The 15,347-nt window shown below is 44.2% G+C and overlaps 2 protein-coding genes across 14 annotated transcripts in view; both read right to left on the bottom strand.

The window, feature by feature from the left end:
• Nucleotides 1–7,464, bottom strand: part of ep300b (E1A binding protein p300 b) — a 27,007-nt gene extending 19,543 nt beyond the window's left edge. For 11 of the 12 annotated variants that reach the window (XM_069525669.1, XM_069525661.1, XM_069525666.1 and 8 more), the window contains exons 1-4: nt 5,431–7,464; nt 2,898–3,490; nt 1,514–1,693; nt 1–204 (exon numbers count right to left, since the gene is read on the bottom strand). The exon at nt 1–204 is cut by the window's left edge and continues 100 nt beyond it. In XM_069525669.1, the coding sequence (XP_069381770.1) occupies nt 1–204; nt 1,514–1,693; nt 2,898–3,490; nt 5,431–5,524 (1,071 nt within the window). In that variant the 5' untranslated portion in view covers nt 5,525–7,464. The remainder of the gene's footprint in view (nt 205–1,513; nt 1,694–2,897; nt 3,491–5,430) is intronic. The other variant, XM_069525658.1, reaches the window with a different exon arrangement.
• Nucleotides 7,465–8,976: 1,512 nt separating this feature from the next.
• On the bottom strand, nt 8,977–15,029 carry xpnpep3 (X-prolyl aminopeptidase 3, mitochondrial). 2 transcript variants are annotated; one of them, XM_020108796.2, is made up of 12 exons: nt 14,873–15,029; nt 14,683–14,799; nt 14,140–14,262; nt 13,580–13,767; nt 13,119–13,338; nt 12,782–12,966; nt 12,131–12,193; nt 11,499–11,612; nt 11,283–11,368; nt 10,876–11,059; nt 10,211–10,331; nt 8,977–9,984 (listed from the first exon to the last, which is right to left on the bottom strand). In XM_020108796.2, the coding sequence occupies exons 2-12, from the start codon at nt 14,753–14,755 to the stop codon at nt 9,818–9,820; spliced, it is 1,524 nt and encodes a 507-aa protein (XP_019964355.2). In that variant the 5' UTR covers nt 14,756–14,799; nt 14,873–15,029; the 3' UTR covers nt 8,977–9,817. The 2 variants fall into 2 exon arrangements, with proteins under 2 accessions (XP_019964355.2, XP_019964354.2); XM_020108795.2 differs by having other exon boundaries at nt 14,683–15,029.
• Nucleotides 15,030–15,347: the final 318 nt, after the last annotated feature.

Consider the following 15,347-nt stretch of genomic DNA (forward strand, 5'->3'; position numbering starts at 1 on the left):
TTGCTCCCTCCGCTGGCACTTGTGCGCGTGGAGCAAGAGCACCAGCTGCTGTTGAATTAGCTTCCGCTTCTCAGGGTCTGCAGTAGGGGGCGCTGTGCCGGGACCTGCCCCTACGACATTGAGCCCAACCTGCGACCCCCCCACTGCTGCTGCTCCACCAACAGATACGCCGCCAACCGCTCCAGGTTGCTGCTGCTGAGAGGGCTTGTCATAGAGAGGAGAGGAGGCGTGGATGACCATAGACAACCATCAGGTGCCACACTAATATATTTTGTCTAATATTTGAAAACATATATTAAAGGTACATGCATAAACAATCAAACACTAAAAGTGAAGAAAGAAGCAAAAATCAGTTTAAAAACGAGGCTTCAAGCAATACTGTAATTAAACACAGAGCCATATTGAGGCTGCTCTGTCTGTGTTAAATTAAAGCCAAATAGAAATAAGCACAATAAATAACTCAAGCCTGTAATGCAGCCATGCTCTGTTGACTACTGATCACTTCTGGTGATGATGATGAGCAGCTGACCAATACTTCCCATCTTACAATCATTGGCATTGAGATATTGCGTATGACAGAGCAAGAGGCCACAACATCCAATGGTTTAAATTAGCTTAAGAACCACATATCAAAGTCATGTTTCTTCACACATTCATGTAGTTTACAAACTTTCACTGCAGCCTGACGGGGCAGCTCAGTTGCATTCGATTGTTCTGCAGTTTTGCTTCAACGAGTTTAATTTCTGTGAAGGAGCTGATGTTATTGTGGTAAGGATTAAAGCTACTTTGTCACCAAGCTGTTGCAACAACACTCCTGCAATTTTGATATTTGCTAATGGATTAAGACGCCATGTTTGTGTATATTCTATCCCTCGCCGGTGTAACACCCTCCGACGACGCCATTAAAGACAGCAAGCCGTGACTGGTCGGGGAGCAACTTGTAGTCTGTCATATCTCTGGCGTAACACGGTAAGAATTGAAGACTCTACATTGTCTAACTGACACACACACACACGGCAGTAAATGGCATGTGACAGTCACGCAAATGAGAATATTATTGTTTTTCTACACAGTGTTTGCATCTTTTCAGGCTCTTGTTGGTGGAGAAACTGGTTTAGCTTCTTCTTTAATTCTCTCTCACACACATAACTAAACATGCCCCCAATTAACTAGTCTTTAGTCTGAAAGCTGTACATACCGGTCTCCCAGGTAAAAGATTGCTTGCAAGACTAACCCCACAACATGTTGACATGTTGCAATTTATGGATAGGGTTGATTATTGTGATTTCCCACTGAACATGCATGCAGTAGTCTACGCTCTCGTGTGTACTATAAGAACAGGTGTTAAACTTTTTCTGGACCACTGACGCTGAAGGATTTGTCCCATTGACACAGACAATGTGTTTTGTGAGAAAGAGGGGAAGCTACAATGTAAACTTAATCTACAATATTATAAGACTGGAAGGAGTCTGTCTACCTGTACAAAAGAGAAATAAAAACTCAAATATCCTACCATTCCAGGCATGCCTTGACCCGGAGGCACCTTCTTGTCCATGTTGAACTGATTGGCCATATTGTTGGGCAGACCTGCCTTATTCTGGAGCTGCGGGCCCAGCCCTGCTCCAGGCAGCCCCTGGCCAGCAGATTGGCCGTACGGACCACCATAGGGGCCCGCGTTGGCCATCATACTCATCTGGAAAGCAGCGCGAGGGGAGGAAATAAGAGAGAGACAGTGAGCATGAAAGCACGATTTAAGCAGCCAATTTACAAACAATCAAGGAGGAAATGTTGGAGGTATTATAATGTCTGTGTAATGACTGTTTTAAAATGACTCACAATAACGCGGAGCAAACAGCACCAGGACAACATGAAATCACTTTCCAAACACTACTGGAAATTATTCCTTCACAATTACTTCCCATTGTGGTTGTAAAATCACAATCTAACTTCTCTTTTGTCCCAACCTTATTTTCCTCTCTGCGTGAACTTAAAAACACAGATACGATCTACTGGTCACCCCCAGCTTAGGCCTTAGATCCACGCCACAGTATTTTCAGAAGCAGAAAGAAATCTTTAACCTACGGCGGAAGATCCAATATCAGCAAAAACAGGAAGTGCTTTATTAACTGTTGCTCTAGGACCAAGAGAAACTTGAAACAGTTCATCTCTGCATCTGAAGGGAAAGAACTCTGAGCTTAAACTGCAACATGGAAGAGAAGTAAAAAAATGTGGCCAGCACAAATACTTGTGTTTTTCTTAACAAAACAAATACTTTTGCTGTTTTGTGATGTCAACCTGGGTGAAAAGCATCAACACGATGCAGTCAGAGAAATATAAAGCAATTAAAACTAGTACCTCCTTCACACCTTTGGGAGAAAAAATATCACAAAACTGTCATGTGGCAAATCTCCAAGCAAGGATGTTAACCATCCACAGAGTGAAGTGATTTCTCTGTGAGTCCAACACATAACCACAATCTACACCAGTCTCTGGAGAAATGTGTCTGCCTTTTGTGCCATAAAACCAAAAGTGTGGTTTAGCCATATCAAATCTACATCTAAACAGCTTTTAGGATGAGACTACCATTAGTCTTCCTTTCTGAATTATTGCACTCAAGAGGTCAAAGTTTTACAATTCCATCCTGACCAGTCACACACATTCACATTGATTTTCAGCAGCAATTTCCTTTTCTAAGGTTCTGCATCTACACAACTCAGTATTTGATGAGAAGTGTATGCAGGTGTGTAGAGATTCATCAGAGAAGCCAAACCACATTTTGTTTATTCTGATATGTGAACCATCTTGGCCTCAATGGATAATTTCCCGTTCCCATTGTGTAGCTGCCTCTAAAGTGAAATGTGTGTGTCGGCCGGGCGTAGAGCTTTAAGTGTGATTACCTTGTTCAGTGCTCCAGGTTGCTGTGGTCTCATCCCTGCTTGACCTCCTGGTCCCATTGGCTGCTGCTGCAGGGTTTCCGCCAACAGGTTACTACTGTTACCCATGCCTGCATTGCCAGGGTAACCCATTCTCGGTGAGCCATTCATCACCTGCCCCCCCATCAGCCCCTGCTGTCCAGTGTTACCCTTCTGGTTACCCATCATGGAAGCTGCTCGATTGAGAGCTGCCATACCTCCAACCATCCCAACCTGCTGCATTAATCCAGGTTGCTGCTGCTGCTGGCCGTGGGGGGGCATGGCTTGAGGTCCACCAGGGGAAACGCTGACAACCCCCATCATCCCCATCGAAGCCCCAGGTGCTGTGCTGTTGGAAGCAGGGCCACCCTGCTGTGCTGGGGCTCCAGCACGCAAGAGTTCAGACAGCTGTTTGTGTTTGGCAGCTGCATCCTGGCCTCCTCCCAAACCAATACCTCCGATACCTCCGAGAGTGGTATGGAGTTGGCTGGCATCCCCTCCGTTGGTCAGACCCAGGTCCGAGGAACTTATTAGCTCATCTGGGAGGTCGTGCTCCAGGTCAAAGAATGAGCCAAAATCTAGACACGGGGGGAAGACATATTAAAATCTTACCAACCAGAAATATAAAGATTTGGTTCACAGACTTCACAGCTCAGGAAAAGCAAAAATCTACTATCTGTACTACATAGAATACTTTACCAAGATTTATTAAATATACAGCTCTGACACTAGTTTGAAAACTATCAACCACTGATCTGGAGCTCATAGATAGAAAGCCAGTGGATAAGTAGCTGCTCAAACAGCCTCCTGTGCATCAGTCTGTGGTTTGATGTTGTGCCAAACATGGAGAGTGAATGCAGTAGGGTCAGGGTGTGAAGCCATAGAGGGGTAAACACTACAGTATCTAGGGATCTGCACAGTTATGTTGTCGAGCATGACAAAAAAAAACCCGGGCATCAGAAGTCCTTCCGTCTGCAACAGGAGGTAAATCAAAAATGAAAACCATTTGGGAGTACGCACAAACAGTCAGAGAGACAGAGAAAGTTGGGTGCATGTTTGATTGTGACATGTAACTGTCTCATTACATTCTCCTGAAAATCCCCGCTATTGTGTGGAAGATACGATGAACTGCACACGAGAACAATCTCATCGCTCTGCAGACCCTTTGCTTCAGTCCCTGTTTATGCTGCATTAGACTTGCAGATATTGAGCGAAATCAAACGTGCATCAGGCCTGAGATCCACACTCATATGTGTCCTAACAGTTGAGCCAGTGGTGTGGTTGCGGCTGCTATTCTCTACAGAGTCCACAATTCTCTGAACTTTTTTGTTTTGCCATTTTAAATATAGAGTGATTTACAGCTTTGTCCAAACACCCTGCTCATTGGCTCAGTTTGTACTTAAACTAGAGGGGATGGGAGCAGCAGGAGTTTACAGCTTCTTGCTCAACATGTGCAAACGCATTGGTTTGCAATAATAGTTTATTTCACAATCCAGATGAGAGGCGTTCGTGTTCTCGGCCTGGGAGAAGAGTTTTTAAAAAGTAAACTGCAGCGCAGGGTCGACGTGCAGGGTTCAGACAATGGAGGCTGAGAGAGAATGGGCTTCGACGGGGGAACAATACTGAGAAAGTAGAAGCTTTTGATCGAAGCACACGAAAGACGACGGTTCAGAGTCGATGGCTGAATTTGCGTTTCGGTTAAGAAAGAGAAACTGTTTGAGTCAACACGCAGCTGCACGTGAAGCTCTGCGACGTTTAGCGCAACTTTAATGAAGTGTCGAACAATAGCTAGCTGCCGGACAACAGTTCACCGAAACACGAGCATTTGTTTTACTGTTTACAACACGTAAAGTACACGAAACCGGTGACCACGAACATGTTTTAGATCCACGGCCACAGAAAGAGTCTGTAACGAGCAGGAAAATGTCGCTGTGATCGTCAACGTTAAGCTAATCACTTATTTCCTTTGCTAGCAGCTACCGAGCTCAGCTGAGCCGGTCCAGGGTAACTAGCTCGTTAGCTAGCTCGCTCCGTTACTTTCTCCTAAAGCTGCTCTGGAAACAGCATTTTGTCTCTTTGTTTGCAGGGTGTGTGTAGAACACGACCTATAGCGTGTTGACGCTCTCGTGCTTCCAGCTTATCTACTTTTACAGCAGCGGGAGAACTTGGGGCAAACTGGGGTGACTCGACTCTTCCATTGTTTGGAGGTGGATGTTGTAGTTCGGAGCTAGTTAGCCTGTTGAGGCTAACGCATCAAAACACCGCTGCTGGAAAGTTGCTGCTACCACCAGCTTTACATCGTGTTTCTCTCTCCGCTTCCAACATGTCCACACTCACCGTTAACCACGTTCTCTGTTTTTAACCTCACCACGCACCCACTCGTGTCTGAAAGCATTAATTATGTAGCATCTCTCGTTTCACAAGTTTCAACTCTGCAGGCACCTCCAACACTGACCAGCAATTCATGCACGACCACACTAAGTTACTTTATGTTTTCAAATGCATGCAATGAACTCACCGTTTCCATCACTCGCAGACACCGAGAGAGCTGGAGAGGACAGCTTGGGCCTCTTAGCTGAAGGCGGGCCGGAATCCAGGACATTATCGGCCATATTTTTGACGAATTAAAAATGCAGAAGGTCCACGGAGGGCAAACGTATTTCCCTAATTTGCGTCTCCTTGTGCCCTTAAGAAAAATCTTCTGATCGTTCCCCCACCGCTCGGGGGACGGTAGGGGAGAAGACAGCGGGACTGGACTCCTTCCCTTTCGGTTTATTCCTCTATGCAGAGATCAGTCCCCCTCCCCTGTCGGAGATTTCGTTTCTTCACAGATTTGAGGAGGAGGAGGAGGTGGGAACGTGGAGTCGGCAAAAAGGCAAGCGTGCGGCCCTCTGACAACCTCATGTAGCCTCCTCTACGACACTAGACTGTCCCAAGATCCGTCCTCCATGGCGCACGCAGTCCTGCCCGCCATCGTCGGCGGAGAAACCCTCTACTTCACACCTGAAACGCTCCAGAAGTGTGTCGGTGCAAAATGGAAACTGTGACCCCCCCCCCAAAAAAAAACCCCAGGAGTTGTCCCGTGTGAACTTCTGGTAGCAGATATCTCATGCAACAGTTATGAGATCCGCGGTGAGCATTTCTCTCTCACCTGAGCAGGCATCTCACTGCCACCGATTCCTTTATGTCCCCAAACCAAGAAGGCAGTCGTTCTGTGTGGAGGAGACCACAGTTAGAATACAGTTCAAGTGTAAGTGGTGTTTTCAAGTGAAACACCGAGAAACAACTAATTGCATTGGTTTGGCAGATAGATGGGGGGGAAAACAGCGGAGTCCCACGCTTTGCAATCACTCGGATAAAAAGAGCATCTATTGCAGATGTCTACTCCCAAACGTGGAGTTTTCTTTTGCATGTGCATGCAGACTAGAATGTGCACTTAGTGTTTGACCATGCAAGGCACTGGGTCAGGGAGAACAGACTGGTATTGCACATTTGGTTGTTGCAACCCCTTTTGCAGTCAGCGGGGGTTGAAAATAGAAAATCTTGAAGAAAAAAAAAAGAAATCACTGCTCTTGTGCAGTCGATGCACTTTATCTCTTCGATGCAGGGAAAAAAATCAACGCTAATTGCCAATCAGGCCAGTCAGATTGATCCAATTAGTTGTATTTTGCAGAGGACGTTGTGTGGGGGTCTCCTGGGCTCCAGATGAGGTTCCTCCTCCTCGATGTAAAAACTCCCAGATATTATTTTTTTTAAAAACTGTTAAATATCCGCCTTCCGATACACCAACAAACGTGTATATATACTTGTCGGTCGCTGGATGTCTTGTTCGTGCAGGCGAAGAGGAACAGAAAAGCGCGTAATAAAAAAAAAAACAGGAGCGCGGCGGAGGCGAGAAAACGTGATAAAATGAGGCGGTGAGAGGTGATGGCTGTTTCGGAAGCGGAAAGCTCCAGATCGGCACGATGATGTTGACACCCCCGGAAAATATCTCCAAATCCTCGGGTTGACTCTTTGTGATGGAGATTGCCCCCCTTCTCTTTAAACCCGTCTTTCTTTCCACCTCTCCCTCCTGCCCGGCAGCAATTTATTTATATAATTGTCTATGCGGACTCTTTCCTTCCTCCGCCACGGACACATAATGATTTTTCATGTTGCTGTTTCCCGCAGGTTTTTCCTGGTTCTAACACACGGCTCTCTTCCGCCTCCCCTCTCCGCAAAAACACCCCCTTCCTCGGTTTTCTCGGAGTATTTCCTTCTCATGCAGACATTCATGTAGATACAGATATTTATTTATCACCCGCTGGCTTTTCGCTCCGCCGCCGTCTTCTTTATCTTTCTCCTCGGCGATGCTTCTTCGCTCTCCCCGGTAACACGGACGGGATCTCGCCGCGCTTTCCTCCACCGGCGGTTCCCGGAGCGGCAGACCTCGGTTGCCGGAGTCGCTCCTTCTCTCGGTTATCTCCTCCTGTTTCTGTCCGCACAAACAAAATGGCGGCTTGTTGTTTCTACTCCTCTGATACGGGGGGAGGGTTGAAGGTACGGCAACATTAGGCGTGAAGGGGAGGGGGAGGGGAGGGGAGGGAGACTTCGGAGGTGCTCGGGATTGTCCGGAAACAGCCTCCGTAGATTTGAGGTTTCACTCCATGATGCTCATTTACAGTAACTCTGAGTTTTACTGCAACTCACTGATCCAAGTACTGCAAGTACTGTCAGGAGGAGTATTCACAAATACTACAGATACAGTCAGGAGGAGTATTCACAAATACTACAGATACAGTCAGGAGGAGTATTCACAAATACTACAGATACAGTCAGGAGGAGTATTCACAAATACTACAGATACAGTCAGGAAGAGTATTCACAAATACTACAGATACAGTCAGGAGGAGTATTTACAAATACTACAGATACAGTCAGGAAGAGTATTTACAAATACTACAGATACAGTCAGGAGGAGTATTCACAAATACTACAGCTACTGTCAGGAAGAGTATTCACAAATACTACAGATACAGTCAGGAGGAGTATTCACAAATACTACAGCTACTGTCAGGAAGAGTATTCACAAATACTACAGATACAGTCAGGAAGAGTATTCACAAATACTACAGATACAGTCAGGAGGAGTATTCACAAATACTACAGCTACTGTCAGGAAGAGTATTCACAAATACTACAGATACAGTCAGGAAGAGTATTCACAAATACTACAGATACAGTCAGGAGGAGTATTCACAAATACTACAGATACAGTCAGGAAGAGTATTCACAAATACTACAGCTACTGTCAGGAAGAGTATTCACAAATACTACAGATAGTCAGGAAGAGTATTCACAAATACTACAGATACAGTCAGGAGGAGTATTTACAAATACTACAGATACAGTCAGGAGGAGTATTTACAAATATTACAGATACAGTCAGGAAGAGTATTCACAAATACTACAAATAAAGTCAGGAAGAGTATTTACAAATACTACAGATACAGTCAGGAAAAGTATGAACAAATACTACAAATAAAGTCACGATGAGTATTTACAAATACTCCTCAGGATCAGTATTCACAATTTACCTCAACTATAGTTAGAAAAGTTAGTATTATTATTATTTATGTCCAACAACTCTTTCCATATGTTTACTTACCTCTCTGCACTTTTTTCCTCACTCACCTCTAGAAACTGCAATACCTTGTACTACATATACAGTTTACAGTTGTCAGTACATGTGCGTCCTGGAATGTTGCACTGAATCCTTAGATTTATATTATTGTATTTGACTCTTTCTATAATTACTGCACTAATTGCACTACTAAGCTGACCAGTTCTTCTTTTCATTTTACTACTGACCTTGTGTTAACTTCCACATGATAATAAAACATGAACATTTAACATGAAACTTGAACATAACTGTATATATTTTAAATCATATTAACTGTTTTTTGTAATTGAAATGCGACAGTATTGCAAAATGTGTTTTTGCCAGAGAAGTAACAAAATACACCGTGTTGAGGGAGACATTTTCTTCCATCAGTAGTGACCTGACTCAAACCAACAAAAGTGATGAGTTATGAAAGAAAGATCTTTTTAATATAAATATTTAAACACAATTTACCAACATATCACATTTTTCTCTCTGCTAAAAAGACATAATTCCCACACACACACTCACACATATGTACACACACTGTCATATTTCGGTGCATTGGTGTAATAGTTATAATAATTCATGGTTCATACGGAGCAGCAGTTTTCATTAGGTTCTTCTTCATCAATCACATGATGGCGTTATATTGACTTGATATCCTCTGGTCCTTCTGACCCTCCTACAGTACAATGAAAGCATGTTCAACATTTGGTGTTTTCATCTCCTGAAGTGCAGCATTAGAATGATGCATGTTTGTGTGTAACAGAAAAATAAAGTGTGTGTATTTTAATAATGCAACAAACGAAAGTGTATAACCTCGCGTGTTATGATGGAAAAATATTCTGAAACAAAAAGCAAATATGAAGAACAAAAACGCTTCTATGGTTGACACCTGCCTATAGCACCACAACAATACTGGATAAATCCATTGTGTAAGATTAGGGTTGGTTTCCATGCGGTAAGCTGTGACCACTGTAGCCCTGATGTGCAGTTACATTAAAGAGGAACTCATCAATTACAGTATAGTTAACAGGCATAGTTCCAGTTACAAATTTATTGTGAACGTCTTCTTAAATGATGTTTTCACAGGAATTTCTGCCAAATCTATGAGCTATGAGTTTCCAAAATTGACTAAAACTGCAGTGCTCCTCCTCCATGTAGTGGGGCCCTGAGCCCAACGACGTCATCACTACAGAGATGGTTGAAAAGCACAGCACACCGACCTCCCGCCTTACTTGGTCACTTGTCTCTCCCTGCCCTATCTCTGGGCACAGGCCTGTTCTACATCAGCGATGGTCTTTGGCGCGTCAGAGGACAGAATCAGAGGGCCTCCCTTGTCTCGGATCACCACATCATCCTCAATTCTGATGCCCAGGCCACGGAAACGCTCTGGCGCCTGGTCACTGTCCTTGCAGATGTACAATCCTGTAAAAATTAAAAAAGAGAAAAGTGGGACATGTGTGAAAGCAGGTATCACATGAGCCAGATAAGAAAGGAGGGGTACATCATTTTAACTGAGAAGTTAGTACAGAAGATAATGTGAGTGTTTGGGTTTTTTTAAACCTGTTTTCACACAGATCAACCACATCTGCACATCTTGAGTAAGAATCAAGAAGGTGAGATAGTGTGTAAAAGCCTAGTTTATCCATACCTGGTTCTATAGTTATGGCCATTCCTGGCTGTAAAGGCTGTGAGCGGGACAGCTCAGAAGTGTCATGAACATCCATGCCCAGGTAATGACCAACGTGGTGGGGGCAGTAACGTCGAGCAGCCTGGGACAAGCATAACAAAAATATAAGGTCTTAGGAAGTTGTTGGAGAGTGCAATTAGTTCACTTCATCGTTTACATTGGCAGAATGACTGAAAACTACTGATGAGGACTTGAATAAACTCATACACCAACTAGCACAGCATTCACTGGTAAGTAATACCACTGCCAATCCTAATCGTGTATCGCTCTTATAATAGCAATTCAATTAAAAAGGAAGTTGTCGCTAAGAAATTGAACAAAGTCATAAATATCAACACTATAACTGTCTGGTTTTTATGCATCAAGATCCATTCATCATTTCCCAAGAAGTTGACATTTTAAAAAATGTCCTGTCTTTTACATCATGACTCTCTGGTGTGGTTGATGGACACTTCACTACACAATATGGGAAATAAAACTTACTGCAACACACATTGAGACATTTTTGTTTCCTAAAAGCCAAGCGCTGCTTACAATCTGGTGTAAAGCTCAGGAATAATCATCAAGAATCTATTATTGTTCAAACTGCGATATCACACACTGTACATCATTTCTTTGATTATTACCTTTAGTACATCTGCATCACTGGTACTGGTCTTAATGATCCCGAGCCGCCTGAGCTGTCTCCCCAGCAGAACCAGCATGGTGCTGTAGATGTGATCCAGACTAACATTCGGGGAACACAGAGACAGACAGGAGTGCTGGACCTCCAGGACGGCCTCGTACAGCTCCGCCTGAGCAGCGCTGAATCTGGCAGGAAGGACGTGAGAGCAGCAGACATTACAGGTGTGTTCTCGTCTCACGTCAATAGCAACTCCTGAGACGCATGTCGCCACATTCTTTTCAATGTGTGAATACAAGTGCGTTCTGGGCCACGTATGAAGGACCGCCTACTCAGCTGACGTCCACTGACCTGCTACAGTTTCTCATTTAATCAAAATGTTTTGATCTTTTAACCTTTGGTCAAACTTACTTTCCATTTACCGGCCATGTGCGAGTGATATCACTGACATAACCAAAGTATTCACAGCCACCATCAAGCAGCACCATTTCTCCATCCTGATGCAGGAGAAAAATACAAGGAGTCATTACTTCACATAAGTTTGTACCACTTATCTTTTTCAGGGGGCTGAGATTGCACCTGACAGGACATGACTGATCCTTTTACACATGCAGCACCTTCCGTTACCTTTATTATCTGGTTGTTGTTTATGTAGTGAAGAGTATTGGCTCGATTTCCACCAGCAACCACAGGGGGATACGCCAGGAAGTTGGCGCCATGGATCCGATTCTCAAAATCAAACTGCCAGGGGAGTATTTTATAATATTAATATGCTTTGACAAAACCTTTTTCACAGTAAGAGTACATTCTTTATACTGACTAACAAGTAGTTTATAGGATTATAATATTAGCAACAAAAAAAAGTCACTATATAAGGATATATTGCTTATCCATCGTTCTCTCTTATAAAGAAGTTTAAAACTGCCACTTTCACTCAGAAGCAAAAATCAGCCTATAAACTTAAATAAACAACAATGTGTCATTCATCAAGATAAATACAGATATCGACTGATATGAATTTACTTTAGAATTTTTCATGAAAACCACCGTCCGTATTATATAAAATATGTTGCTTCAGTCAGTTTGACAGTGCTAACGAGGAACAGTTCATTACTTCTGCAGGTACTGAATAATCAATGTATGATACTTATGCCCACAGTAATTACATTAAAGAGCCTGATCAATAAAAGACTTGGAGATCATTAAAGGACACACGTGATAGTGAGACAGTAAAGTGCCACACAAAGATTTTCAGTCACCTTCGCAAAGAGCACAGCTTCATCTACGTCTCCTTGAGACAGAGCCATCGTCCTCCTAAAAGCCTGGAAGACAAGGATTTGTGTTGGTGAACTATTTATGTCGAAAAGAATCTCTACAAGTGTTACACAGCGTGGCTGAGGGACATCGTTACAATACAATACATGTTAATGGAAATACTGCAGGTATTTAGAAGTAATTATACTGACGATGAAAACATACAACAAACTAAATTATAACAGTAATAAATTATAATGTGAAACAATAAGGTTACGGTTAGGTTGAGTCTCCAGGAAATCAATGTAATGTCCTGTGTGTGTGTGTGTGTGTGTGTGTGTGTGTGTGTGTGTGTGTGTGTGTGTCTGGATTAGGGACTTTTTGAGGCATTTGAGTTGGTCCTCACTGATTCAAGTGTTTGAGGGTGAAGACTTGTCAGGGTTAGAGTTCAAATTCAAAACAACTCTGTTAGATTCTATATAGTTTGTGCTACAGAGGTGTTCAAACATGTGAGATCATTTGATAATATAATAATATGATATACAAGACAACATATGATTCATTCTGTCAATATTTAGGTTACATGAGATTTGACATGAGCAGTGAGGTGTGAGGACAGAATAGTCCCTCAGAGTGAAAGTCATTCAAACACCGACCTGTGCTGTGATGCGTCCTGCTTCTTGCATGAGCGCCACCTCTGCTGAGCTCTTGAGGGCCCTGAGAGAGTGTATGAGGGGCCTGAGAGAGCGTGGCATCGGCCCCGCCTCCAGCACAGGACACACGTGAGCCTGGTGGAGCCGAGGGTGGGCAGGCTGCGAGTTATCGTACCAAAGCACGGTGCCTGAAAGGGGAAGGGAGTAGACAGAAAACAGTTAACTATGACGTTATGGTCAGTGGTCAAGCGTCTGCTTTGTTTGTGCTCGATCTCATAACGTTAGTTCTGTTAGGAGGCGTTTCTGCTGGACATGCATCCTCACACCCCCATGCACCAACCTTTAAGGGCCTTGAGCACAAGACCCAGCTCTTCGGTGCTGTGAACTCTCTCGATGCCGGTCAAAGCAGCCGCCCCATCCTTCCCTGAGCGGGGCCCGTCCCACAACTCTCGCCCAGGGTCTCTGCGGGGGACGAATAAGATGGCCTGATCTGGTCGCCCTTTCCCATAAAGAACCAAGGCACTGTCAGGCTCTAAGATGCCGCTGAGGTAAAGGAAATCCTGGGGAACATTTGACTCCTGGTTATTTGGGGAAGACTTGATAGAACTAGAAATTTCAAACAAAAGACTGCAAAGTAAAAGTGGAGTAACGCCTAAAGATGTATAATGGTTTTGCAAGCAATTGTCCTTTGTACCTACATCTTGTTTATCAAGTGTTTTCAACTGTGAAAAAAGATTTCAGTATATGTAAAACCCACAGAGGCAGAAGATGAGGAGATGACACATGAAATCAAAAAGGCACCTGGTTCTGGTGGAAGGGATAAGGGATGTCGTTGGTCATGAAGCGGGTCGGATGGGACAAGACGACGACCACATGGTTGCTGGAGGACACAGAGGGTCCCAGCCTGTCTGCCTGGGCCTCGATAAGCGAAGCCAGTCGGTGTCTGCGGAGCTCATATTCTGTCTGGCTCAAGCCTGGGGTCACCTCACCTGAAGGGAAGAGATCAGCTTTCAGGTTGAATCTGTCCACAAGTCCATATGGTCACAATCAATGTTTTGGTGTTAAATATTGAAGAGAAGATGATCACGTCACATTGAAGCAGACTTTGAAACCTTTCAGATAAAAAATGGCGTCAAAGGACAAAATCACATTTTGTGAGCTCAAAGCGATCTCGACTTTTGACCACCGGAATCTAATCAGATCATTTGTGGAGTGAACAGTGGAACAGACGGTTCATCACCAAACATGCACTATTCTTACTAATTGTGACATGAAGCATAGAGGAGTCTGTAGTTATTTACAATACCTTCCCTGAAGTGTCAAATGTATTGGTTCAGCACGGCACTGGAAACAGCACTCACCATGCTTAATGAGGTGTGGGTGGGTGAAAGGGCTGGGCTGGCCCAGGTACCGTGGTGGAACCGTCTTTGGCTTCAAACCTCCTGGTTTTAAAGAAACACTTCTGGCTGGGCACCAAACACATCCTGGAAACAGACACACAACACAGACAACAAACACTCTCACCCTGCTTCACAGCACCCACTGAGCAATCATGTCTGAAAGGAACTTTACCCGAAGGAGTCATGAGAGGACAACTTGACTTACTCGTTTTAAGATGAGTTTGCAGATTTGTGTGTCTATGTGTTATATGGCTGATGGGGTCCAGTCACAGTTCATGTGTGTTGACATAAAGGATTCCTGCTGACTTTCTGCTACTTTTTCATGATATCACTCATAACTTATTCACGTTAAATATCAATTTAAAATAAAGAGGTGACACAGATATTCCACCTCGCTCTTGTTCTATTATTGACCTGACCATGGAGAGCTTCAGAACAGTGACTGTGTGAACATCTGTCTGAACATGTGATCCTGGATGAGCCCCACTGGAGCGGTTTACTGACCTGGACTCCTTCTGCTCGGCGGCAGCAGTTTGACGGCGGAGCGGAACCAGGCTCCGCTGCTGGAGGGCAACATGCTGACAGCTTGAGGACACGGCTCAGTCACAGCATAGCGCCGCACTGTGGACGTGAAGTGTCACAGTCAGGCAACAACCGACGAGCGGAGACACGCAGCTGAGTTGTGGCGACTCACCGACGTTAAAACTCCGCTGCTTGTCTGCGGCTGTCAGCTGCTAGCGTTAGCTCCGGGCTAGCTCGCTGCTAGCCGACAGTGACCCACGCTCGTCGGTGACGTGGGTTAAAGCTCCCCTGAGTTTGGCTTCCCAGGCAGACGCGCTGAATCCCGCCTCCTTTTCAAAACAAAAGAGATAGTTCACAGAAAAATGACAACAACACACTTCTGGAGTTTCAGGGTTAAACAGCTGCAGCCAAATCCAATGGAAGTGAAGTGAATGGAGATTTTTCCAATTCTTCAAACCTAAAAAACAACAGAAAATAAAAACATGACACGCCTCCGTGCTGCTCCTGTGAACTCATCCAAGTGTCTGTGAGCTGGAATTCATACATCATGTCTCATTATGTCTGTTATTATCACAGAGGAGTCCTGTGAAATCAAGGGTGTTATTTTCCATTCTGCATTTATGGATGTGCAATTTTCCACAAAGAAA

The sequence above is a fragment of the Paralichthys olivaceus genome, chromosome 5 (genome assembly GCF_024713975.1).
Source record: "Paralichthys olivaceus isolate ysfri-2021 chromosome 5, ASM2471397v2, whole genome shotgun sequence".
In the NCBI taxonomy this organism is placed as follows: domain Eukaryota; kingdom Metazoa; phylum Chordata; class Actinopteri; order Pleuronectiformes; family Paralichthyidae; genus Paralichthys; species Paralichthys olivaceus.